The sequence below is a fragment of the Elephantulus edwardii genome, unplaced genomic scaffold (genome assembly GCF_000299155.1).
Source record: "Elephantulus edwardii isolate Elephantulus edwardi_28Jun2011 unplaced genomic scaffold, EleEdw1.0 scaffold00007, whole genome shotgun sequence".
NCBI lineage: Eukaryota > Metazoa > Chordata > Mammalia > Macroscelidea > Macroscelididae > Elephantulus > Elephantulus edwardii.
Genome location: NW_006399757.1, coordinates 34,960,339 through 34,986,208, shown reverse-complemented (window position 1 = coordinate 34,986,208; position 25,870 = coordinate 34,960,339). Strand labels below are relative to the sequence as shown.

At 38.4% G+C, this 25,870-nt stretch overlaps 1 protein-coding gene across 1 annotated transcript in view; it reads right to left on the bottom strand.

Moving 5' to 3' along the window:
• Positions 1-25,870, bottom strand: part of PCGF5 (polycomb group ring finger 5) — a 59,125-nt gene that overhangs the window by 13,139 nt on the left and 20,116 nt on the right. The window contains exons 2-7 of the mRNA XM_006880330.1: positions 23,254-23,350; positions 15,704-15,759; positions 15,547-15,606; positions 10,359-10,507; positions 8,326-8,424; positions 5,140-5,229 (exon numbers count right to left, since the gene is read on the bottom strand). Of these exons, the coding sequence (XP_006880392.1) occupies positions 5,140-5,229; positions 8,326-8,424; positions 10,359-10,507; positions 15,547-15,606; positions 15,704-15,759; positions 23,254-23,350 (551 nt within the window). The remainder of the gene's footprint in view (positions 1-5,139; positions 5,230-8,325; positions 8,425-10,358; positions 10,508-15,546; positions 15,607-15,703; positions 15,760-23,253; positions 23,351-25,870) is intronic.

The window sequence follows — 25,870 nt, the reverse complement described above, 5'->3', positions numbered from 1 at the left end:
ACAACAATAGTAACACTTTCTCTAAAAGTGGAAACCTCATAATGACTCTTGGAAAAGTCAGATGCAAAAAAAGGTTTATGAATCTTCTATTTTGTGGTACTTCTTACCATATTTAAAGTGCTCCATGACTCTCTCATTGAGTATATCTCTAAATTTGTTTTTACCACATTTGTGTGTGTGTAATACTATGGTTTGTATTCAATATGGCACGTCTAACTATTACTTTTCTTAAAGAAATCCAACATTATAGCTATTTCATCTTATTGGAAAATCCCCTTGCATAACAACCAAACCAACCCATTTCCCACTGTTCTGCAGTTAATTCAGACTTCCAGGGATCCTTATATGACACAGAACTATCCCATTGGGTTTTCAAGGCTATAAATCTTCACAGAAGTAGATCATCATATTTTTTTCTACTGTGAAGTGGCTGGTAGGTTTGAACCTGCAATCTTTCAGCTAGCAGTTCAAAGGACAGAGCTAATTTTACAAGGAGCTCTTTAATAATTACCAACAACCTCTCAAATCTGGGTCTTCATTCTCTATTCATTGTAAGGCACAGAGCAGGGTGTACTTGTAAGCTGTAAACCTTGCTGCCATAATGAAGGTAAAAGGTTCTTGGAGATTCCAGGTGGTATGGTATAAAGCTTAGAGTAGAGGCATTTGATCTGAATAATGATCTATCCAAGTTGCTCCATATTCACATTAAAGTTTCAGAAGTACTTAAAAAAATTATTAACTAGTTGCCTTCTATAATAATTATATTTCAGACTTTATAGTTTGGACTTTATTAAAAAAGAGATCATAAATTATTTAGAGGGAGCTCTGATGGCTTAATGGTAAGGAGTCGTGCTGCCAATCCAAAGGCATATGGTTCAAATCCACCAGCTGCTCTGTGGGAAAAAGATGGGCAATCTTCTCCTATGTGATTTATTGCCTCTGAAAACCTGCTGGAGGGTCGGCTATGAGTCAGTTCTGAATTGACAGTATGTAAAGGCAACAACAAAGTGTTTTAGACAGGGTATCAGCGAGATCTGGAGGCCTAGTGCCAAGAGGCTGTGCTACAATCCTGAAGGCACGCAGATCGAGGTACTAGCTGTTCCGCAGGAGGATCAGCGATCTCCTTCTGGGTGATTAACTGCCTCTGAAAACCCACCAGAGGGTCAGCTATGAGTCATCTCCTAATTTATGGTACACAATAACAACATTATGTAATCAGATTTTTGTAAAAATGGTATTATTCTCACAGAGAAATAAGATAGCTCAAAAGTGCAAAATAAAACACCCACTACAGATAAGTATATGTACACGTACACACACACACACACACACACACACGTAGACAAAAGGAGGCAACTCAAAACAGGTGAAGTACAAATGATTCAACAACAAATAATTCAAACTTCTGGATAAAAACTAGATTAAGAGTCTTAATCTCATTTGGATGTATGTGTATAAAATTAAAATGTTTACTATAAAAATACTAGAAGGAACCTCAGGGTGGTCATGACTTTAAGAAACAAGCTGTTATCAGCTCAGGGCAGACGCGCTGAGCAGCACCAGATGAAGCGATGATAGCTTTCCTGACGTCCTGGCCTCCTCCTGGCCGTGGAGCTCAGGGATGGGAAGGGATGTGACCACAACTAACGTGCTTTCAGGGGCCCAATCAACAAATAATTATCTTACTGTTACCAGTTCATTTTCCACATCAAGTTCAACTAAGTTCATTTTATTTATTAACAGTATAGGTTGATTAGAACCTGAGCAAACATAAAAATTTATTTCTAGAAAACAAAGGGAAAAGAGTTCAAATAGAAAAATCTTTATGTTTTGTTTAAGTATTTATTACTTTATAAAAGACAAGATTTTCATTCATCTCACTCTTCAGACAGGTATTTATTATCTGTGTCAGAAACTTCTCTATATACCAGAGATCCAGCAGTGAACTAATAACAAAACTCCCTGCCCTCAGATTACACCACAGTAAACAAACGACACACATATAAAAAAGGTCAGAGGCACCGTGCATCAGATGGCATGAAGTACTGTGGTGAGCACTAAGGCATGAAAGGACTGAGCGTGCCATATTAGGAAATGCAATTCTAATTTTCAGAGAAGTCAAGGACACTGAGAAAGTGACACAGGACAAAACTATTTGAGAAAAGAGGGTAAAGCAAACAAGTTCAGGAGAGAAGCGCCTATCTGGGGAGGTCTGAGCAGGAGCTGCACATCTGAGGAAACACAAAGAAGCCAGTGTGTCTGGAGAGAAAAGCAAGCCAGACTAAATGAGAAGATCAGAGAGGAGGCTAGGATTGTTGTGCAGGAGTCCTAGCAAGAAGTTTCCGGAAGAACCTTTTGACTATTCTCTAAATGAGAGAAGTTACTGCAGTATTTTGAGAAGAGTGACACACACTCATATTTTTAAGAGGATGGTTGTAACTGGAGGAATCCTGGTGGCACAGAGCTTTAAGTACTGGGATGCTAAATAAAAGGTCTGTGGTTCAAACCTACCAATTGAACCCATTGAGAAAGATGAGGCAGTGTGCTGGAATCTACATCTAGAAACATCTAGTGTCTTGGAAACCCTGTAGGGCAGGCTCTACGCTGTCCTCAAGGTTGCAATAAATAGGAATTGACTTAATGATAGTGTGTTGGTCTGGGTTTGGGGCTCTCACTGCTGTGCTGGGCAGATATAATGGGAAGAAGCGTGAATCCAAGGAGCCCAGTTGGTAAGCCCAGAGTAAGGTGGCACAAAGCAGAGGTAAAAGAAGTGGAGGTGATGACACACACCTGGATTCCAAATGTAGTGTTTTCATGGAAAATGTTACAGAATGGATAAATGGTAAAAAATAATCAGGGTTGACTGGGGGCTTTTGTCTGAGTAACTGAAAAAGGAAATAACCAGCCTAAGAACTACTGAGAGGTTGAGGGAGGAACAGGTTGGGAGGAGGAACACAACCAAAGATATGATTTTGAAAAATGAAATGGTTCTACTATGTTATGGTCATGCTAAATGTAAAAGGAAGTGGGTTTCTAGTGCTGCTTTACTGCTTTTCATGTCCACCTGTAGGGTTTAACCACAAGGTACTGAACCATTTTTTAAAAAATCAAGATCTTTTTTTTTAACATATAAAATCAGAGATGGCTATTAGTCATCCAGGTGGAGATATGTGACATTATTTTGTGATATGTGAACCATTTTTTGAACGAACTTAAAAAATATTCCTTAAACAACTAAAGAATTTAGACTACCCAGAAAATGTGTAATCAGAAATACAACTGTGGCAAAAACTGACAAAACTGGAGTTCTATTAATAAAAATTTTTCTTCTACTTTGATATTAAAATAACTGGCAGTGTGAATTGCCTTTAAGGATGAGGAAGGTAAGTGAGCATTAGAAGAGGAATTTTATAGTGAATGATGATGTATAGCTATTTAATATGAAAGCAAATCTACTTAAATTATGGTTTCCAGTATTAAAACTATTAAACTATCAAGAAAGAAAAATTAATGTTCAATATAGTATTAATATTATATGTAATAGCACAATGTCCACTCTTAAATAGCACTGATTAAGAGAGTTCTTAATTTTTCTATAATTAGTACAAAGTATCTAAAACATTTTAGTTTTAAGGATAAAAGAGTGATGTATGTACAGCCATTTAAAATTTCACAGAAACATAAATTAATCTGCCAAATAAAAAGAAATCTTAAAGATGACCCCAGAGAGGTTTCATGAGTTGTTGAAGGGTCCATAACTAGGTAGTGACTGGATCTAAAATGTGATTTTTCTTCTTCCTGGTATTGAGCTCTTTCCAGAAGCAGCTGCAGCATTAAGCCTCACCAGGAAGGCTTTACTCAAGTAGCCCTCCAACAGTAAAAGAAAATTCCAACTTAAGAGGTTAGGCACTTCATTTATTATTGTAGTACTTCAAAATGTTTCTTCTGAAAACAGCCAATGCCCTACCTATGCAGAAGCACAAAAGCTGATTTCTTGAGGATAATTTCAGAACAGTTCCATAGATGTTACATTAATTGTTTAAGTATGTTTTTGATCTATTTTAACATAGATCAGACCCTAATTATACTTCGTAATCTCTACGACTTATCCTTGTGAGTTTATATTTATCTTCTAGTTTTTTTATAGTTAATTGATGTTTTCATGAGGAAATCAAATAAACAGAATAAAACCTAACTTACAGAAAGAGAAATAAAGAATGACACAGAACTTAAAAAATTTTTATATGTTGTCCCATACACACCATAGAACTCTATGGTGAATTAGAATCCTAATGTCTGATAAGACACTGGTAATCCTGGTAATCATCTGGTCTAACCTTCTAGTTAGTCCTGATTAACAGGTTTACCCATACACTCAGGTAATGAAGAGAAATTCTGGTAGCATTTCTACTGTATTCCTTATTCTTATCTATCAGACTCACAACTTCTAGTTTCTCAAATTTCCCTAATATTAATGTTATTTATTAATCAATTAAGATATTCTCAGACCTTTTATCTAACTCCAATTAAACTTATCATTAAAAATATGGATTTTCTTCTTATAGTCTCTTTTGGGTTTTTTTCTATTCCTTGCATACAGCACAGGGGCTAACACATAATTACTAACAGATTATAATATGGTATTATAATGTATAATAGTTAGTGTATAATCTGATTATGCTGACATCAGAAACCACTGGAGACTCACTTTACCCTTAGGTCTCATTTATATAAATGGAGGACCTGAAAAAAAAAATTAACCAGAATTCTACCCTATTTGCCTTTCAAAAACATCTAAGATATAATACTCTTATCAATCATTAAACTTGTAGTCAGAGCAGAATTCAGCCTTCATAAGATTTAAAATATGTGCAGTTGTATCTTCTCTGTCTTGGAGTTAGCAGACATGAACATGTTGCATCATCAGACTCACCTCAAATACAACAAAATCACATTTTACACAGACCTTTGCTTTGTCCTCAGGACTGATTTTCAGAGTGGCTGGGAGAAACCACAAAAAGGAACCAGTTTCTGTCCTAAGTTAGCTTGCTTTTCAGTTGCCAAGTTATAATGTTAAATTTGAGTAACATAATGGTATTCAAGTGAACATATACATGAGGAAATAGAAAAACAATTTACGTTTTCGCCTCTCAGTCGCCATCTCGTCATATAGATGAATTCCATAGTATGATCCTTCCCCATAATTTCACCATTGCACAGCACATCCAACTTTAAAAAGAACAGGTGTAAATCCATTAGTATTAGTCATTTTAAATTTATATGCATTTTACATTATCATTTTTTAAAATTTCAAAAAAGATTCCATTTTAACAAAATAGAACTGCCAACCATCATTTAAAAAGAAATAATGCTTAACCATTTTTATGAAAAGAAGTTCTAACAATCAGTTATAAGTTTGAAATGCAATGTAAACAATCTCCTGAGTTAATATCTTTAGGAAACATTAGAGGTTTCAGACATTTTTTTCTGACTGTTCCTTCCTGAATGGGAAAACTCACAGAAGCACCTTCGCTTATGAATTCATCCTTCAGAACCAGGGAGCAGCTGGTGGTTTCACAGGGCTAATCTTTCAGTTAGCGGGTGAGCACTTAGCCATTGCATCACCAGAGTAAACTTGCAGTCCAGTTAGATCTTTCCTACAGGTCAGTGTCTCCCCTGGCCTCTCTAAGTTTGCCTGATTGGTAACCTGCAAACACTTAACAGGCTCTTCTCTCCAGTGCTTTAGACCCACCAGTGATTCCACAGGAGAAAGAGAGTCAATCCCTTGTTTTTCCAGGTGATTTATTACTGAAGTTATGCATTCAAACTTGACAGTAATAGTGAATGAAATATTAAAACCAATAATTCTGTGCCTAGCTAGACAGAGACAAGAATTCTGAACTTTAAGTCTAAAATAAGCATTGTTCTAATTGTACTGGAAAGAAATTAATTTTTTTGATGCTTTATGGTGACTCTCACGGACATCAAAATATTTTTCAGTTATCACTTTACTAACTTTCAAAGGATAAAAGAAGATAATGTCATTTTCTTACTGTGACTACAAAAAAATTCATAAGCAAAGAAGTCAAGGGACTTAACTTAGGATGCCACTACTAACCAGGTACACTGCGCTTATCATGACAAAAAGCAGCACTGTTACACTAAGTTAGTTATTAGATATTTAATGAAATTGTTTCCTACATTTTAGGCATATCAAGAGGGCCGACATATATTCCTGAAAATTACAGAACAAGTTCAGCATTGGGATAGATCAGGAACTGCCAGGGGACTGAATCTTTTTCTTTCTGGTTGTATAAAGCATAACATAAGCATAGCAGCAAGCAGCAATCTCTTCTCTTTCCATGCTTTTGTACAGGAAGACTATATGTACAAGAAAGCTTAACAGAAGAATAGATTTTTAAACTCTACCAACTTCCTATAAAGTTGGATTCAACAATAACAAATAAAAGTGCACATGGTATATTTCAGAAAGAGCCTAAGAGCCCAAGTCAATTTCATTTTCTACTTTCCACTGCAGTTAAATCTACAAAATGTTATGATCTTTATTTTTACTAAGTACATACTGCTTTGATTTGGTTTTCACATTTCCCCCTATTACAAAACTCCACGTGAACACCAGTGTCACTGACTGCAGCACTATTCACAGAAGCTAAAAGGCGGAAACAATCTAAATGTTCATCTAAAGAACTCAGGATATGCAAATGGGCTACACACAAACAGTGGAATACTACTCAGTCAGAAAGAGAAATGATGTTCTGATGTTACAATATTATAGACAAACCCAGGAGACATTATGCTGAGTGAAATTAAGTCACAATCACAACAAGATAAATATGGTATGATCTTACATATATGAAAGAGGCAGAGGTACGGTACAGACATTAAACTTACTAGTGGTTACCAGGAGTGGGAGGGAGGGTGGAAAGGGAGTTTTTATTAATAGTGGTGGAATAATTTGGAAAAAGATAGTGGTAATTATGGCTGCAACGACAATGGTTGCACTAACTGATGAACACAGTCAACTTTAATGAGCTATACATACTGAAACTATTGGCAAACATGGGGGGCTTAAAACATATATTCTTACCACAATAAGACAGATAAAAAAGTTTGTATTTCTAAAAATATTTGTTTTATATCTGGAGGTCCAAAATGAAATAAAACAACAAACTTTTAACACACATACTAATTAACTAATCTGAGAAAAATTTAAAGTAAGTTTAGAATTAGATGTTTCCTGAGATATCAGGAAATCTAATGTTTATTAATATTTGTGGTCAAATCTTATCACATTTTATTTCTCTTCAGTTATTTCTCCTCATGGCAATAATAACTACAGATAATCAGAAAAGAAATGCTGCCATTGATAGCTTATATAGAAAACTTTATAAACTGGCCTTTTAAAGTTTTCTAAACGCTATTATTAAAACCCAAAGAAGAATGCTAAGAGGTCGCAAGATTGTTATTTGGGCACCATTTGGGAAACAGTAGCTATATTCCTGGACCATATTATCGGCATGCTCTTAGGATCATAAATATTCTCTAGACCTTTAACATGTTATAAGCTGTGCTGTCATTAGCATCAAGGAAATTAATATCTGCTGTAAATTGACCGGTAAAATGAATTTATACAGATGCCAAATATCAATTTTAGCAAATGTGAAATACTACTACTTTTGCATATTATGGAACTATAGGATTTATGAAGTTCTATTTGACAATCAAGAGCTCTGGTGACCTAGTGGGTATAGAATTGTACTGTCAAACAAAATGCAGGTGGTTTCTCAACCAGCTGCTTGAGAAAGATGGGCAATCGCTTCCTGTGTGATTTACGGCCTCTGAAAAAGCCGCTGGAGGGCCAGGTATGAGCCTATTACAATTCAATGATGGTTAGTTAGTTAGTTTTGATGAAAGGGATTATTTTACACTGTAATTTTTAAAAATATAAACACTGGTAATAATGGAACTCAAGTCTCAGATTTGAAAAAATGACTACATTCTAAAATATGCTGGTATTCTAAAATTCCAACCCGTTTAGCTAGCCTATTTATTTTGGGAATACTTAAGGTTAAGTCCTTTAATATTTCCTCCAATTGTAGACCATATAAGCATTATTAATATGTTTTCATCAGGAAATACTACATTAGAATTACACAGAAAGTCAACAGAATATTCTGAAATATTAGATTTTTAATTTGTATATTTCTACAAAATTAACTTAAATGTATTTTTAATTAGTATTTTTTTGTCAATAGAATTTTACTTACGATCATAATTATTAAGGTCAGATATTATTTAACTTACCTCATAAGAACTTGGAAGTTTTAGTTTTAAACTTAGAAATTTTTTAATGGTTCCCACAGTAACACGTGTAGAACATCGGATGAATTTCTTCATTAAGCCCTAAAGTTAAATAAAGATAATAATTAGCAAGCTCTGGTGGCCTAGTGGCAAGAAGCTGCACTGCAATCCCAGAGGTGAGCAGTTCAAATCCACCAGATGCTCTGCTGGAGAAGGAGGAACAATCTCTTCCTGTACCAGTCAGATCCGATTTGACGGTACACACATAATAACAACAACAACAACTACAACAACAACAATAGTAACAAGATAATAATTAAAATACTACTTTGTTTACTTTTATGAAACGATAGATATACTTTATGTCGTCACTTTAGGTAATTTGAAAATACATTCTCAAAAGATTTCCATTTGCAGCTCCTCAGTGGTTGTGGGTAAATATGTTTCGAATTCTTAGTAATCTGCATGAAATTCTTCAAGAATGTATTGTCATGTGTATTGAGAGAGTTTTGGCAAACATACAAAAAAGTATACCTTCTAAACTTTTTTGGTAGAAAATACATTGTAAGTTCAAGACAAAATAAATGTCATAAAAAGCACATAAAATATCTTTTTACTATGTCACTTCTGAAACCATGATGACTATAATATCAGTTCTGAAAGCATCATGAAGGAAAGATCTCTATGATATGATGATTTAGAAAATAATTTATAAAATATCATCATTAGATAATGATTTTATCTTTTTTTATGATTTTATAAATCATTATCTCATAGTTCCTAAATAATGTTTTTAAATGCACAGTAATTTCAAAAGGGACGAGAGTCCTACAATACAATAAAGACAGGCGAACTGTACCACATATGCTCCAGAAACTAAAATAAAAACAACAAACAATAAAACATACCACAAACAACAACAAAAACCAAAAGAAGCCAGCAGCAACTCATACTGCCCATGAGTTAGTTCCGATGCACAGCTGACCCTCGGCTGGGTTTCTAAGGCTGAAAGTACTACGGGATGAGACAGGCAGCTGCTGGTGGATTCAAACAGCAGAGGTGCAGCCTTTGGGTTGCAGCACAAGTCCCTGTGGACAGCACTGCCAGAGCTCCCTTCCAGACATGAGAAGAGGCACTGTACTGACCTTGGGTTGGGAGAATCAAATCCAAACAGATTCTCATGAGCTTTACAGCTACTGATTGAATGTAAAAATATAAAACCTTATGTGTGTTGGTTTTTCTCTCCTTCCTAATGAATGGACAACAGAGCATTTAAGAGAATTGAATATAGTTTCAATAGAGATTATATGGTCCACAAAAATTAAAAAAGACACTGAAGAATATGAGAAGAAATGGAGAAAGAATGCCTACCAACTCCCAGAAAGGCATAAAAAGGAGTTGGAAGGGGAATTAGTGGTGTAAGTCTAAGTATCAGCCACTAGGTGGTGACATTGGCTCAGGATCATTTCCTTGTATCAGTTATTAAAAAACAGGTAGGGCCAGAATGCTCCTTTGAGGTTAGGATGACAAAGCTTTGTCTTTCATTACTTTGGACATGTAGTTAGTTGAGACTATTCCTTGGAAAAGGACATCATGCTTGGAAAGATAGATGGTGAGTAAAGCTGAGGAAAACCCCCAACAAGATGGATCATAGACTTCAGCAATGGGCTCTCATGTCAGAGAAGATGAAAATGGGACAGGACACGGCAGGGTCCAGGACAGTTTGGACCCACCAGCTGCTCCGTGGGAGAAAGATGGGTAGTCAACTCCCCTGTGATTTACTGCCTCTGAAAATCTGCTGGAGGGTCAGCTATGAGTAGGTCCCAACTCGATGGTGCACAAAAACAAGTGGTACTTAGCAGGTATAAAGTTGAATGCTGATAGCTCTGGAGTGTCAGAAATGGCACCATAACTCAATTATATTCGATTATGAAAACACTTTGAAGAGACACAACCACCAGGAAATTTCATCAACAAATTAGTTAGGATTCAATATAAAACTATCATAAAATACACAACTGTACGTGACCACTCACCTTCACTACATTGTCCCCCGACTGTCCATTATTACGTAAACAATCTAGACATATAGCAATCTGTGGGTCACTTCGGTGATAGTCTTTATCATCTTGATTTTCATCACCTTCTTCATCTTCTTTCGGTTTTTCAACCTTTGAAGTATCATCTATGCAATTTAAACAAAACTAAGTTAGATATAATAAATTTTTAAGTTAAGCCACAAAACATCAAATATCAAACAAAACTCAACAGAGCAGGGAAACGCTGCATGGTTCAAAATAGGGAAGGGCGTATGCCAGGGATGTGTCCTGTCTCCATACCTTTTCAATCTGTATGCAGAACAGATTATCCAGGAGGCTGGGCTTGATGAGAAGTATGGCATCAGGACTGTTGGAAGATCTATTAACAATACGCGTTATGCAGATGACACAACCCTGCTTGCTGAAATTGAGGAGGACCTGATGCACTTGCTGCAGAGAGTCAAAGGACTGCAGCCTTCAGTATGGACTGAGGCTCAATGCCAAGAAGACAAAGACTCTCACCACTGGACCAAATGGCAGCATCAAGATGGATGGTGAAGAGATTGAGATTGTTAACAACTTTAGTTTGCTTGGCTCCACGGTCAACACTCTTGGGACTAGCAGCCAGGAAATAAAAAAACGTATCTTGATGGGAAAGTCTGCTGTTAGGGACCTCTCCAGGGCACTAAAGAGCAATGATGTCACTCTGGAGACTAAGGTGCGTCCGATACAGGCTATGGTCTTTGCAATCACTTGTTATGCAGAGAGTTGGACAATGACTAGGGAGGATAGTTGGAGAACTGATGCCTTTGAGCTTTGGTGTTGGAGAAGAGTATTGAATATACCATGGACTGCCAAGAAAACAAACAGATTCAAGGATTCTGGGGCTTCGTCTGACATACTTTGGACATGTTGTAAGGAGGGACCGGTCCTTGGAGAGGGACATCATGCTTGGGAGGGTGGAGGGACAGCGCAGGAGGGGAAGGCCCTCTATGAGGTGGATTGATTCAGTGACTGGTGTAATCGAGATGGGTGTATCAGAGACAGTGCGATTGGCACAGTATAGAGCAGGGTTTATAGGGCTGTTGTACATAGGGCCGCTATGAGTTGCAAGCTACTCAACGGCACACAACAACAACAACAACAACAATAAAAACCATTTTTTAAGAATAAAACTTTCAGTACTTTTAAAATATAATAAAAGTAGTAGCCAGTAGTTAGCAATACTAAAGCCATTTTGTCTATGTACAGTAGCTATGCTATACTTCCCAGTAATTACCCCATGTTAATGATTTATTGAAAACTTATCTATGATAAGAACGCCTGACACTTGCAGAACAGGTTTGAAAGCAGGCAAGAGAACATTTAATGACCATTATTAAGACAAATGGATGTCTGCACTGACAGGATGAGACAGAACCCTGAAGTTTCCACACTGACGAGATGATAACTAGCACTGCATAAGACATTTCAAAATGTTTTCATTATGGATTGTCTACAAGTTATTGTCCTCTCTCACCCTTTGTTTCTCTTCATATATTCAATGTTTGGTGGGTGGGTACAGTCAGGAATTCTGTAATGGCAGCCTACACTGCTGCTGGTATTCCCCTTTGGCTAGCCTCCTAATACAGAGTCTCTCTGGTGGCCTAGTGGATAAAGAGTTGAACTGACAACCCAAATGCAGGTAGTTCAAATCCACCAGCTGCTCCATAAGAGAAAGATAGGCAATCTCTTGCTGTGTGATTTGCAGCTTCTGAAAAACTCACTAGTGAGTCAATTATGTGTTAGTTCTGACTTGACAGCAGTAAGTTGTGGGTGTGGGTTGTTTTGTTGTTTTGTTTTTTTTTTCTTCAGTTTTCTCTCTTTTTTCAGAATCAGAAGCTCTAGGGCTTTAAATGCAAGTTCTAGGGTAACAATCAATTCTATAAATAATTAGAATTATTCTATAAAAAACATCAACCAATTATTAGCATTGCCTCCATATAAAACAACTATAATTTCTAGTTTCACTGGACCATTTATTAAAAAGGTCAAGGTAGCTATAATTGGTGACAAAAACGATACTGTGACATAATGAATAATTAGAGCATTTTTTAAAATATTGTGGTAGTTGTTATGTGCCGTTGAGTCACTTGTGATTCATAGTGACCCTATGTACAACATCCCTAAACCCTGCTCTGTCCTGTGCCAATCACATCATTTCTGACACACTCACCCCGATTACCCCAGTCACTGAATCAATCCACCTCATAGAGGGTCTTCCCCTCTTGTGCCGTCCCTCTACCCTCCCAACCACGCTGTCCCTCTCCAAAGACCAGTCCCTCCTTACAACATGTCCAAAGTATGTCAGATGAAGTCCCAGAATCCTTGCCTCCAAGGAGCAGCCCAGTTTAACCCTCTCTAGGATGAACCTGTTTGTGTACTTAGCAATCCATGGTACATGCAATACTCTTCTCCAGCACCACAGCTCAAAGGCATCAATTCTCCTCTTAACCTCCCTAGTCACTGTCCAACTCTATATTCTAATTCTCAACCCCTTCAAATTAACAACTATTTGATCTCTCTTTCAAACTAAAATATTTTAAATTCTAAAAGCTATTAGATATTAAAAAATCAGCTGGTAAAATGAATAGAATGAATTAGCTCTCTCTCTTTCTGTGTGTGTGTGTGTATGTGTGTGTGTGTGTGTGTGTGTGTGTGTGTGTGTGTGTATAAATAACACAGTGGGAGCTCTGGTACCATATTCTGGAGTGAATTTCACTGCTAAACCAAAGTCTCTGGTCCAGATTTGTATTCACCAGTGGTTTTGCAGGAGAAAGATGCACAGTCTCCTCCAGTTATGATTGATTCACAGCTTCAGAAACCCAGTGGAGGGTCACTGAGTTCATTAAGTTCAGAAATGTAAGAGAGGGGAACAAACTCAATGACAGTGACAGTTATGTAACATGTTAAGAAATTCCAATTAAAGAAACTCGAAGGACAAATTTTACATGCATTTAATCTGTTAAATATCTGAAGCCTATATACAATGCACTGCATTTATTTTCCGAATGCCTTAGACTATATACTAGGCATGCATTGTGGTAGACTCTGAGGGTCTGTCCTAACGACAGTGCTATTACTCACCTGCTCAAACCCTTGCAGTGGTCAAAGTACAGGAATAGATATAGGCAAGGATCAAACCAGATAAACTCAACAGTGTGATAAGGACTTTGATGACAAAGGTAAAATTAACCTTGTAGGCAAATTTAAGAAAGGGAAATAACTTCTAACTTCAGGGTCAAGCATAGATTCAGAGAAAATTTCCAAGATGAAGTATTTCCAGGTTGAAACTTGGAGAAATCATCTAGCCATGCTAATGAATAAGTAGAAAGGCCAAGGTGGGGGTGGGGGGGTGTGTTGTCAACTTCCTTTTTTGACAATTATAGCAAAAGTTGTATCATAGGTAGGTTCTCTTTCTTTTTACATAATCACATGGAACACACATAGGAGCTGCAGGTAAAGATCCAAACTTTCCACTGAACTACAGATCAAATATAAAATACTACACTGCCAAAATAGCTTAGATAATATTCACAAAGCTGTTTTTAGACCTTACAAGGCAATTTATAGAACACCTGGGTTCACAGGCTAGGAGCTCTGATGGTATGGAGTAGTACTGCCAAGACAAAAGCATGAGGTTCAAATCCACCAGCTGCTCTTTGAGACTAAGACAAGCGATCTCTCAAGCAATGTACCGCCTCTGAAAGCCCACTAGCAGGTCAGCTATGAGTTAGTTCCGAATCAGTAATATCAATGGTACACACACCATAACTGCAATACGCACCTGGGCAAGACCATTTTTTGTTTAATTTTTTTAGTCAGATTTAGCCTCTTGGCCACCTTGTTACAAAAAGGCTATCCGACTGCAATCATTCAAAACTGTTCTCAAATCTGCTATAGGACTCAGCCTTGAATTGAAAACTAGAATACTCCTTTAGGAGATGAGAAAATAAAGACAGCATTTTCTCATCAACTTTAATGATACATAAATGACAACTATTGAAAAATTTCAGTGGCACTAAATGCCATCTTGGCTTAAATATCATAATAAAATAACAATAAGAAGGAGGCTACTACTGCCTTATAATTTTAGATATATTCTATTTTTCCCTTTTTGTAGATAATAAGCATACTAACTCTCTTTCATGATTATAATGTCTGCCATGCCACTGCCTAAATTATTAAACATTCTTGACTTTCCTGGAATGCAAGAGAAGAATTAATTTGGGTACTTAGAAAAGATGGTGAAGAAATTCTAAGCATATTTTTTTTTAAGTTTCCAGAAAATCTAAGCTTGGTGTGCAATCTGTGAATAAGCCATTTCATAGTATCAGAGCACAGCAAAATTCCCTGATCTAGCTGTCAGCCACTTCTCGGTTCCCTCTCCTGTTAAAGCAAATATATAAGACAAAGACATCAAATAAACAGATACTCTTCTGTGTTTAGCTACAAGCAAAAAAATAAAAGGGCTTCTTTTCTTTTGTTTTACATGTGCTGCTTTAAGTTCTCCAAGAAACACTGTTAAAGCCACTTGGTTGGTTTTCTGTTTTAGCTCCTTTTTTCCTGTCCAAAGTCCAATGGTCCCTATTTCCAAGTACCTTCAGCTGGAGTGATTCCAGGTCTACATGTTTTTAGTTTGTGTCAAGGTGGTTTTGACTTAGACAGACTCCATGTGACAGAGGACTGTCCCGTAGAGTTTTTGATAAGCTGATCTTTATGAGACTACTAGACTCACAGGTCTTTCTCCCAGATCTGCTGAGTGGGTTCAAACCACTAACCTTCTAGTTAGCAACTGAGGATTTAACTACTGTGCTACCAAACCTTGTGCTGCAAACCCAAAGACATGTAGTTCAAATCCACCAGCTGCTCTGTGGGAGAAAGATGGACAGTCTCCTCTCATGCAATTTATTGACTCTGAAAACTTGATGATGTGTCCACTATGAGTCAGTTACAACTCCACTGTATACAACTACAGGAAGTGTGTGTGTGGGGGGGAGTTCATCATGTAAATAAAGGAATAGAGGAATTTACTGCAGGAGAACTTTAAGCTTTGGGAGAGATGTTAGTTCACTAAAGTTACAAAAAGCTGAGAGACATGAGTAGATGAATTTTTGCTGTGAGAAAAAGATGAAGAAAAAGTCACCTTGTCCATTTTCTTGAGGCTTATTTTTCTTCCAAAATTCGGATTCACGCTCAAGTTCTTCTAATTTAAAAGAAAAAAGAAATCAGAAAGCAATCATGAAATCCTTAAAAGAAATGCTCATTTCATAAAAAATAAAAAAAGCTAAACAACAACTTACGTTCTCGTAGTCCAGGAACCAGCTTAAATATAATTTCTTCTAATGTATTATCCAACCTTTCAAAGAAGAAAAAAGGGATATACCAGCAATGAAGGCATCAAGATTCAATATGTACATAGACTGAAATTGATATCTCATGTTGTTGTTGGTCCGTGCTATTGAGTTGCCTGCGGCCCTATGTACAGCAGCTCCGAAGCCTGCCCTGTCCTGAGCCAGTCTCACTGACTCTGACACACCAACCCCTACTGCCCAGTTACTGTATCAATCCATCTCATCTGGAGTCTTCCTCCAACCTTCTGAGCATGATGTCCTTCTTCAAGGCCTGGTCCCTCCTGACCATGTGCCCAAAGGGTGTGAGACAGAGCTTCAAATCCTAGCTTCCAAGGAGAAACTTGATTTCACTCTCTCCAAGACAGACTTAGTGGTTTTTTTGGCGGTCCATTGCAAAATACAAGATAGACACAATTTTGCCATGTTTACCAGATCAATCTCCTCCACTTGTGGAGCACACCTGTTTCTAGCCTACCACACACAAGGGGTCGGTGATTGCCCAATCCCTGCCTCTCCCTATATATCCAAATTCTCGACTGAGGTCCCAGATTCTTCTTCTCCCTAGAATCACACCATTCGCAATATGACTTTGAAATCCATCAATTAATATGTAAAGTTCCAAAAATTAGCCTTGAGACTGGTTTGGGCCAAAAGAGTATGTAAGGAATGCCAGTGTGCTTGCAAGAAGCACCACACATTCTGTGCATGTATGTACTTGCCCTCCCTCCTTGTCTCCCTTCTCCCCTACCCCATAACCCTAACTCTACTAGACCATCTGAGCACCCTACCTGTGTGCAGTGGCTAATTAGTCACATGAATGAGCCCAGCTAAGACCAGAAGAACCATTTAGCTGACCAACAGACTTGTGAGGAATAATACATTGTAATTACTTTAAGGGAGCTCTAGTGACTTAATGGTAAGGAAATGCACTGCCAACTCAAAGGCATGCAAATCAAATCCACCAGCTAGCTGTTCCTGGGGTGGGGGTGGGGAAGCGAAAGATGAGCAATCTCATCCCATGCACGTTGGTTCCAACTCAACAGCATATAACAGTATTGCTTTAAGCATTTTATTTAGGAGTACAGGTGGTTCCTGACTCAAAACACATTTGCGTTATACGTCACATATCAGTTTTGTTTTGACATTCTCAGTAGTAATATATGTTGTTGTTGTTGTTATGTGCCGTCGAGTCGTTTGCGACTCAAAGCGACCCTATGCACAACAGCCCTAAAACCTGCTCTAACCTGCGCCAACCGCACTGCCTCTGACACACCCATCCCGATTACCCCAGTCACTGAATTAATCCATCTCATAGAGGGTCTTCCCCTCCTGCGCCGTCCCTCCACCCTCCCAAGCATGATGTCCCTCTCCAAGGACCCGTCCCTCCTGGCAACATGTCTAAAGTATGTCAGACGAAGCCCCAGAATCCTTGCCTCCAAGGAGTAGCTTGGTTTAATCCTCTCCAAGATGAATCTGTTTGTTTTCCTGGCAGTCCATGGTACATTCAGTACCCTTCTCCAGCACCACAGCTCAAAAGCATCCACTCTCCTTCTGTATACTACATATAATTTTGCATTGTATAATTTGCTATTGTTATCATTCTCAGGTGTTCATGCACAGGTATTTAGTTATATTATTTCCAGACCCCAAAATGAAATAAATCTCAGATTTACAAGGTAATGATGATGTTGATGATGGCCAAATAAAGAGGTATTCATCAGGAACCCCTTGGGATAGGGCTGTTGGAATGGAAACCTGTTCTAAATTGGGGACTACCTATAGTCTGTTACACAACACTAACTGATAGATCTTTCAAAACTCCTTAAAAAGGCAAAAGAAAAATTGCTATCACAACTCTGGCTCCCTTTTAAAATGAAAACAATCTCCATTCCTTTCTAAGAAATTTAGACCAATGCAAATGCATTCTATTTCCTAGGAAAACATGTAAGTATTTTTCTTTTTCTGCTGTAATAGAGGCTACTCTTTCACACCTTTGATTACATTCTCTGGTTACACACACACACACACACACACACAGTTTTCTCACACTGAAAAGAACACCCCTTAGCCCTTTATTTAACCCGCGGTCACATCAAGCTGTCCTGAAAGCCTCTTTAACATTATTTTGTTTCTATTACTCTACTGAACTCTCAAAGTCATTTATAACTTAGTACTTCTAAAAAATTAAAAAGAAAAAATAGTTTTACTAATTATTTTTCTTCTATATTGCTTTGCAATAGTTTAACAATTTTTATCCAACATTGCTTCCTTGAAATGTTCCTTTCCAATCCTGATTTCTTTCTTTTTCCGTATGCACTTTCTTCACTCTTGAATAATCTTTACCAATCAATCATCTCAAAATAAGTATATTCTCTAATGTTTCCCTTTGATATTTTTTTACACACTTTCTTCCTTTCATCCATGTCTATGACTTTAGCATATAAACAGATAACCTGGGTGCAGACCCATATTGCATCTCTCTGCTGGATGTAAGGTTCTTATTTCTAACATTAGAACATCTCAAATACCTCCCTCCTTTAATTCATCTATGTCAATTTTACCTCATCTAGCTTCTTTCCACAAAATATTAAATGGCCTTTTCAGTTCACTTTAAAAAAAATGGTACCAAAGCACTCCCAAATAGGTTCAAACACTTTGATTTCTCTCTCAATTTACACATTTATTCACCAAGTCCCATAGTTATCCCCTTCTCATCCCTACCCTGACTCTGCCTACCTCCCCATCCTGCATGCGCGTTTACTTCCGCTTTCCTGACTACCACTACAGAAGCTCCTCTACAAAACCAATCGCTCTTCTTAAGGACGATCAGACTCCATTCCCTCTCGCCTCAAGAACATTGCTCCAGCAAGCCCTTCCCTAGTCCTCTCCTACCTTATTAACTTTTTTCCCCTCATAGGGTTATTTCCTTCAAACACACCATTTCTTCTCTATCAAATCAAAACAACCTTCTTGTCCACCTTTCCTGACAGGTACACTGTCCATTTTCTACACTGTCCCATTTCTTTGCTTCCTTTTGTTGCAAAATTCCTAGAGAGAGTTTGTCTGGACTCACTGTTTCTAATTCTTTTACTTTCTTTTCTCTCTTGAAACAATCATATTTGGTTTTGCCTGACAGGGCTGCTCAAAGTGCTCTCCCTTGTCAGGCTCCCTCACTTCTGTGTTGCTAATTCCAACCATCAAACCTCAGCTGTCTGCTTCCCTAACCCAGGAACAACATCCGACATGGCTGAACACTTCTCTCTTACTTGATATACCTCTTGCACTTGGCTTCCAGAATGCCACATTCTGCTGTATTTTTCTCCTACCTCTATGGTTTCATCTTCTCATTTTCCTTTGCTATTTCTTGTTCCCTGACTTCTTAGTGTTGAGCCACTCCAGGACTCTATCTTTGGTTATCTTCTCTCTCTGAACTCACTTCCATAGTGATCTCATCCTGACTCACAGCCTTAAATACTGGGGCTCTGGTGGCACCATGTGTAGTGAGTTGCATGGCTAAACGCAAAGGCTGTGCTTCTCTGGTGGTCTGAATCTACCAGTAGCACTGAGGAAGAGTGCTGTCTCCTCTTGTTTCAAAGAAAGCCTCAAAAACCAGACAAAGGATCACTGCAAGTGGCAAATGGCTGGGCAGCAGTGAGTGTGCATTTGTGTGAACGCTAAAGCTACCCGCCTGTCTGTACATCATACTGCGATGCTGTGTGTGTCTGTGATGTTAGAAGTTAATGCCCCTGGTATTTCAAATACTAACAGGGTCTCTTCCATGATGAAAAGATTTCAGTGGTACATCCAGACCAGGCAATCTCCTTCTGGAAACTACCAGTGGGGGGGTAGGTGGGGAATGAAACAAACAAACAAACAAAACAAAAAATTACCAGTAAAAAGGCTATGGATCACAAGAGAACACTGTCCAGTCTAGTCATGGTAAAGGAACTTTTAGGTTGGAAGGCACTAAAAATACAGAGGTCGAGTGGTGTAGCCTGCAGGGAGACAGGCTGACCATGTCTGCCAGTCTGAGTCCACTGCTGGCTCTGTGGGCGAAAGACAGGCCATCTCCTCCTCCGTGATTCACAGTCCTGGAAAACTTGCCGGAGGGTCAGCTATGAGTCAGATCTGACTCAACTGCAATACGTTGTTTAACTTCTTTTCTCGGGTGAGACAGTAACTAATGGCTGCAACTGTGGATGTGAATGCACTGATGACTGTGAAGGTCGTGCAGGATTGGGCAACATTTAGTTCTGTTGTTGATCAGGAGGCCATGCCTTAGAACCCACTCAACAGCAATAACAATATATGCTAATGATCACAAAATTATTATCGCCAGTCAAGATCTCTCCTCTTGAAGCCAAGACTTGTTCACTCACCCACAGATCACTTTCTCTCATCCCTGAACTGTCTAATGTTGTTATTAAGCGCCATCAACTCGCGTATGACCCATAGTGACCCTGTGAATAACAGATATGAACTCTGTCCTATCCTGTGCCACCCTCACACTTCCTTACACATTAGAGCACACTGCAGCATTCACTGCGTCAATCCACCTGCTTGAGGATCTTCCTCTCCTTCACCAGTCTCCATCTTTCCAAGAATCATGCCCCTCTCCAAGAAATAAGCCCTCCTAGCAAAATGCCTGAATTATGTGAGGTGGAGCTTCCTCATCCAAGCCTCCAAAGAGCACTCTGGCTGCACCCTCTCCAAAACATAGTTGTTTGTTATTTTGGTATTCCATGAGTTCAGAGTTCTTCTCTAACACCACAAGGTCAAAGGCATCAGTTCTTCTATCATCCTTATATCCAGCACTCAGATGCATAGCAAGTGACTGGAAAGATCATGGCCTAATCAGACACACCTAAGTCCTCAAACTGACATCATTACTCCTCAATAATTTGGAGAGGTCTCTGACTGTAGGCTTTTCTAATGCAGTATGTCTTCTTATTTCCTGGTTGCTGGTACCAAGGGTGTTAATTGTGGATCCAAGCAAGATGAAGCTCTTGACAGTTGCAGTCTTTTCTCTGTCATGATGTTGCCTCTCAGTCCAGTGGCAAGAATCTTTGTTTTCTTGACCCTGACATATAATCCATACATTGAAGGCTGTATTCTTCAATCCTTTGCAACAAGTCCTCCTCACTTTCAGCAAGCAAGGTTGTGTCATCCACATAATGCAGGTGTTATTGATGAGTCTCACTCTAAACCTGATGGCACACTCCTCACAGAGTACAGCTTCTTGGATAATCTGCTTGGCATACATACTGAATAGATATGGAGAGGGAATACAACCCTGACATACTCCCTTTTAAACGCTATTAGAATTGCCTTTTAACTAGTCTTGTATTAGAATTGTCTAATAGACATCTAATAATCAACACATCCCAACCTTTTTTCTTTGTCTTAAACCTGTCATCCAATCAATCAGTAAATTGGCAAGAACCTGTGCTGCAATTCCAGAGGCATGCAGTTCAAGGCCACCAGCTGCTGTGTGGGAGGATTGGCAATGTCCTCTTGTGCTATTAACTGCCTCTGAAAACCCACCAGAGGGTCAGCTATGGATCAGTTCCAACTCTTCAGTACACAACAACCACCTCTTTAAAAATATATGCAGACTATGACGACTCCTAGTCCCTTCTACTGCTACCATCTCTTACCCTGGAATGCTGAAACTGCCTTCTGGCTGTTCTCCCTGCCTCTACCTGTCCTGCTCAATGCAGTGTACTCTAACCACAGTTGCCAGAACAATCCTCTCAAAATGACGTCCAAGTCTTTAATCCAAACATTGCAATTGCCATCAATTTCACTTGGAGTAAAAGAAAAAGTGACTTATGAGGTCCTTGATTATCTCCCCCTTTATCTTCCTGTTCTCATTGTCCATTACTTGCTCCCTACCTTACTGCCGCTTCTCAGCACTGGTCTCCTCACTGTTCCTTAAACATGTCTGAGGAGCACTTTGCTGAACGGGCTGCTCCATTTACCCAGAATATGCATGCTTCTCCATGTGGACACATGGTTAATGACTTCATACCCATGATGTCTTTGTCAAACTTCACCTTCTCAAAGTGGCCTCTCTCATCATCTTACTTAACATCACTATCTGTCCCTACCTCCACACTCCAGTCCCTCAGCCTTCAGTACTTTCTCCCCTTTGCTGTTTTCACTTTCTAACATACTATATAGGAAGCTCTGGTGGCCTCGCCCATGGAGAATTGAACTGATAACCCAAAGGCCATGCACTCTGGTGATTCTAAGGCACCAGTGGATTGCGGGAGAGAGATCCATCCTCCCATGAGATTTACAGACTTGAAAACCCAATGGAGAGTCAGCTATGAATCATTTCCAACTTGATGACAATGAGCAGCAACTACATATTACTACATAATTATTATATCTTTGTACAAAAATATTAGCTTTACAAGAGCAAAGAAATTTCACTGGGTGGTGTTGTGTTTTGTGGTTGTTTTTTTTTGTTTGTTTGTTTTTTTTTCATTACTGACTCTTACACACACTGACATGGTGCTTGAAGATGGAATGCATTCAGTAAGTATTTGTCGAATGAATGATTCCTTTATAGAAACCTCCACTCTCCTTCTACTATCCACATTCGTGATTTCCAACAGAAATAAGAGTGAAATTCATAATTTAAAATTCTCTAGTAACAACATTAACAGAAGTGTTTCACATGTTTTTTATGCAAAAATTGTTAATGTCTTACCAAGATTGATAGAGTGGTGTGTTAGGGAAAGAAAGAGAAGGCTCTCCATGAGCTGGACTGGCACAGTGTCTGCAAAAACAGGCTCAAACACAGCAACGACTGTGAGGTGATGCAGGACGCAGCAGTGCTTTATGTTGCACTTAAGGTCACAATGAGTTGAAGCCAACTCAAGAGTACCTAATAACATCTGTTTATAGATTACACTATCTCAGATAAAATGCTTTAACATGAAATTCATGCCAGCAACACTGAGCTAAAGTACCAAGAAATATGTTATATCATAAAAACTAAGAGCCCAGGATAATTTTAAATATGTAATAAGACTAATGCCTTTGAGCTGTGGTGCTGGAGAAGAGTACTGAATGTACAACGGACTGCCAAGAAAACAGATTCACCCTTCAGGAGGGTTAAACTAGGCTACTCCTTGGAGGCAAGGATTCTGGGGCTTCGTCTGACATACTTTGGACATATTTTAAGGAGGGACAGGTCCTTGGAGAGGGACATCATGCTTGGCAGGGTGGAGGGACGGCACAAAATGGGGAGACCCTCTATGAGGTGGATTGATTCAGTGACTGGGGCAATTGGGATGGCTGTGTCAGAGGCAGTGTGACTGGCACAGGATAGAGCAGGGTTTAGGGCTGTTGTACATAGGTTCGCTGTGAGTCGCAAACGACTCGACGGCACATAACAACAACAATAAGACTAACAAAGAATAAAAATGAAAATCAATTAAAAATCTATAGCCTTTAAGTTGTATGAACTACAAAATATATTTACTTACCTCAACATTTCTAATGGATTTGTCTCATGAACTTGGTTGCCACATCTTGGGCAATCATTGCTATCTTCAAAGTGTTGAACAATACAAGTCTTACAGACTAAAAAGAAATAAGAAGCCTGGTTATAGTGTATCATTTAAACTAATACTTAAAGGAATTTTAACTAAATACATCTCTTTAAAATTCTCTATTGCCAGTACTTTGCTTTAATAAAACTCCTTAAAATCTTAAAACTGCAACACTGTAACAATAGCTGACATGAAAGTTTACTACAAAAAGATGAAACGTTTTTTATTATGTTGCTTATTATTTTTAAGTATATTCACAAATCCAATTTTCATTAACACTACTTATTTAAAAAACTGGCCCCTTTGCACAATAAAACATTTTTTCCCATTTAAAGAATGAGGAAGGAAGAAAGTATGAATCAACTATGATGACTGCATTTATTTCTTTTGCCAAAAATTTATTTGAATGTGACAAATATGGGTTTTTTATGAAATTTAATACGTTTTAACCTGTTTGGATATCTTATTTTTTTTTCTTCATGGCACCTCTCTCCTGTCTCCCATATCCTCATTATTTAAATCGGTTTTCTTAAAAAATTCATATACACTGTATTACACACCATTATTCATTCACATTGTGTTTCATACAATCATTCTCATGCATTACGTTTTATAAAATTAATCACCATTGGACCTTGTCCATCATCACCCTGTCTTTTCACCTGGATCCTTCTCATTTGATTCCCTGGCCCTCTCCACCCACCAAACCGTTCAATCCTATAGTTTTGACCCTCCCCTCTCTCCTTTGATTTCCTATACATATTTTACTAGTTATCCTTTTATTTTTACAATAGTGGTCTTATGCAGTATTTGTCCTTATGAGGCTGAGTTAGCCCACTCAGCATAATGCTCTCCAGCATCTCTCGAGTTGTGTAGTATTTTTCAAAACTGTTGCTCCTGAGTGTGGCATAGTATTCCATTGTGTGAATGGACCAAAATTTCTCAATCCATTCACTTCTGGCGGGACATATGGGCTATTTCCATGTTCTTGCAATGGTGAGTAACGCTGCTATGAACATTGGTGTACAAATCTCTGTTTGTGTCTCAGTTCTAATTTCCTTGGGGTATATTCCTAGTAGTGGAATAGTTGGGTCATACTGAGTTTCTGTGCTCAACTTTTTGAGGAAACACCAAACTGTTTCTTTGACAAAGTGCTCATGGGATGAGCTAAGAGTTCCAATGGCACCTCTGGGTACTGAAAGCAGGATGGTAAGTGTGTGCCTGCAGGTACCATAACTCCATGGAGTACAAGGTAGTGATGTGCAAAGGCAAGAGAGGTAAACTGGAAAAAAAGAAGGATAAATTGATCATTAAGACTTTGTTTTAATTAATGCTTTATTGTGATCTGAAAGTTTACAGAGCATGAAGATTTTTCCATTCAATTATTCATAATTACTAGTCTCAAATTTGCTGCACTCTCCCCACTTCCATCCTGTGTGCTTCAATTCCATCCATCCTTCTAACATTTCCTTTCCCATCTGCTGAGATTTTCTTTCCTGGTAGAGTCTGCCCCCCTTCATTTAGTATAAGTGATGATAAACTAAGATTTTTAGAGATTTCAAACAAAGACTTAAAGAAATATGATTTCTTCTTCTCATTCTCAGAGGCTTAGGCCAAAAATAACTTTTCATTCATTTTGTCTGACAGTTCTGTTGTTATCAGGTGTCTTACTGTTGCCAGTATGATTTTTTTTTTGCCAAGGACTGACCTCTCCTGATAATATGCCCACAGTGTGTGAGACAATATTTCATCATCCTTGCAACCAGGTTATTCTTACTCTAAGACAGATTATTTGTTCTTTGGGTAGTCTATTCAGTCCTCTTCATCAACATACCACTCAAGGATATGGATTCTTCTGTGGTCATCCTTATTCACTGTCAAGTTTCAGAAGCAAAGGAAGCAGCTGAAAATACCATGGCTTGGATTAGGCACACCTTAGTCTTTAAACTGATATCACTGCACTCGAGCTTTGTAAAGAGGTCCTTCATAGCCAATTTTTCCATTGCAACACGTCTTTTAATTTCTTCCATTGGTTTTGAACATGGATCCAAGTAAAATGAAATTGTGGATCTCAGTCATTTCTCTGCCTATCATGATGCTGCCTACTAGTTCAGTGGTGAGGATTTTTGTTTTTTTGATGGTATGATATCATACACATTGCAGGCTGTAGTCTTCGATTTTCTGCAACAAGTGTTTCAAGTACTTTTTGCTTTCAGCAAGCAAGGGTGTGTCATCTGCATAATGCAAGTGGTTGATGAGTTGTCCTCCAATGCTAACGTCACATTCTTCTTCATGTAGTGCTTGGATGATTTGCTCAGCATACAGACCAAAGAGGTATGGAGAAAGGACACTACACGGTTTCACATTTTTCCTGATTTTGAATGGGGCAGTACTCTCTTGTTCTATCTGGAAAATAATTGCTGGGTCTAATTAGTTTCACGTGAAAGTGTTCTGGTGCTCTGGTAGCACAGTGTGTAGGCAGCAGCTGCTAATCCAAAGGCAGCACCCTTCTGGGGGTTCGGATCTACTGGCAGCCCCTCAGGAGAAAGAT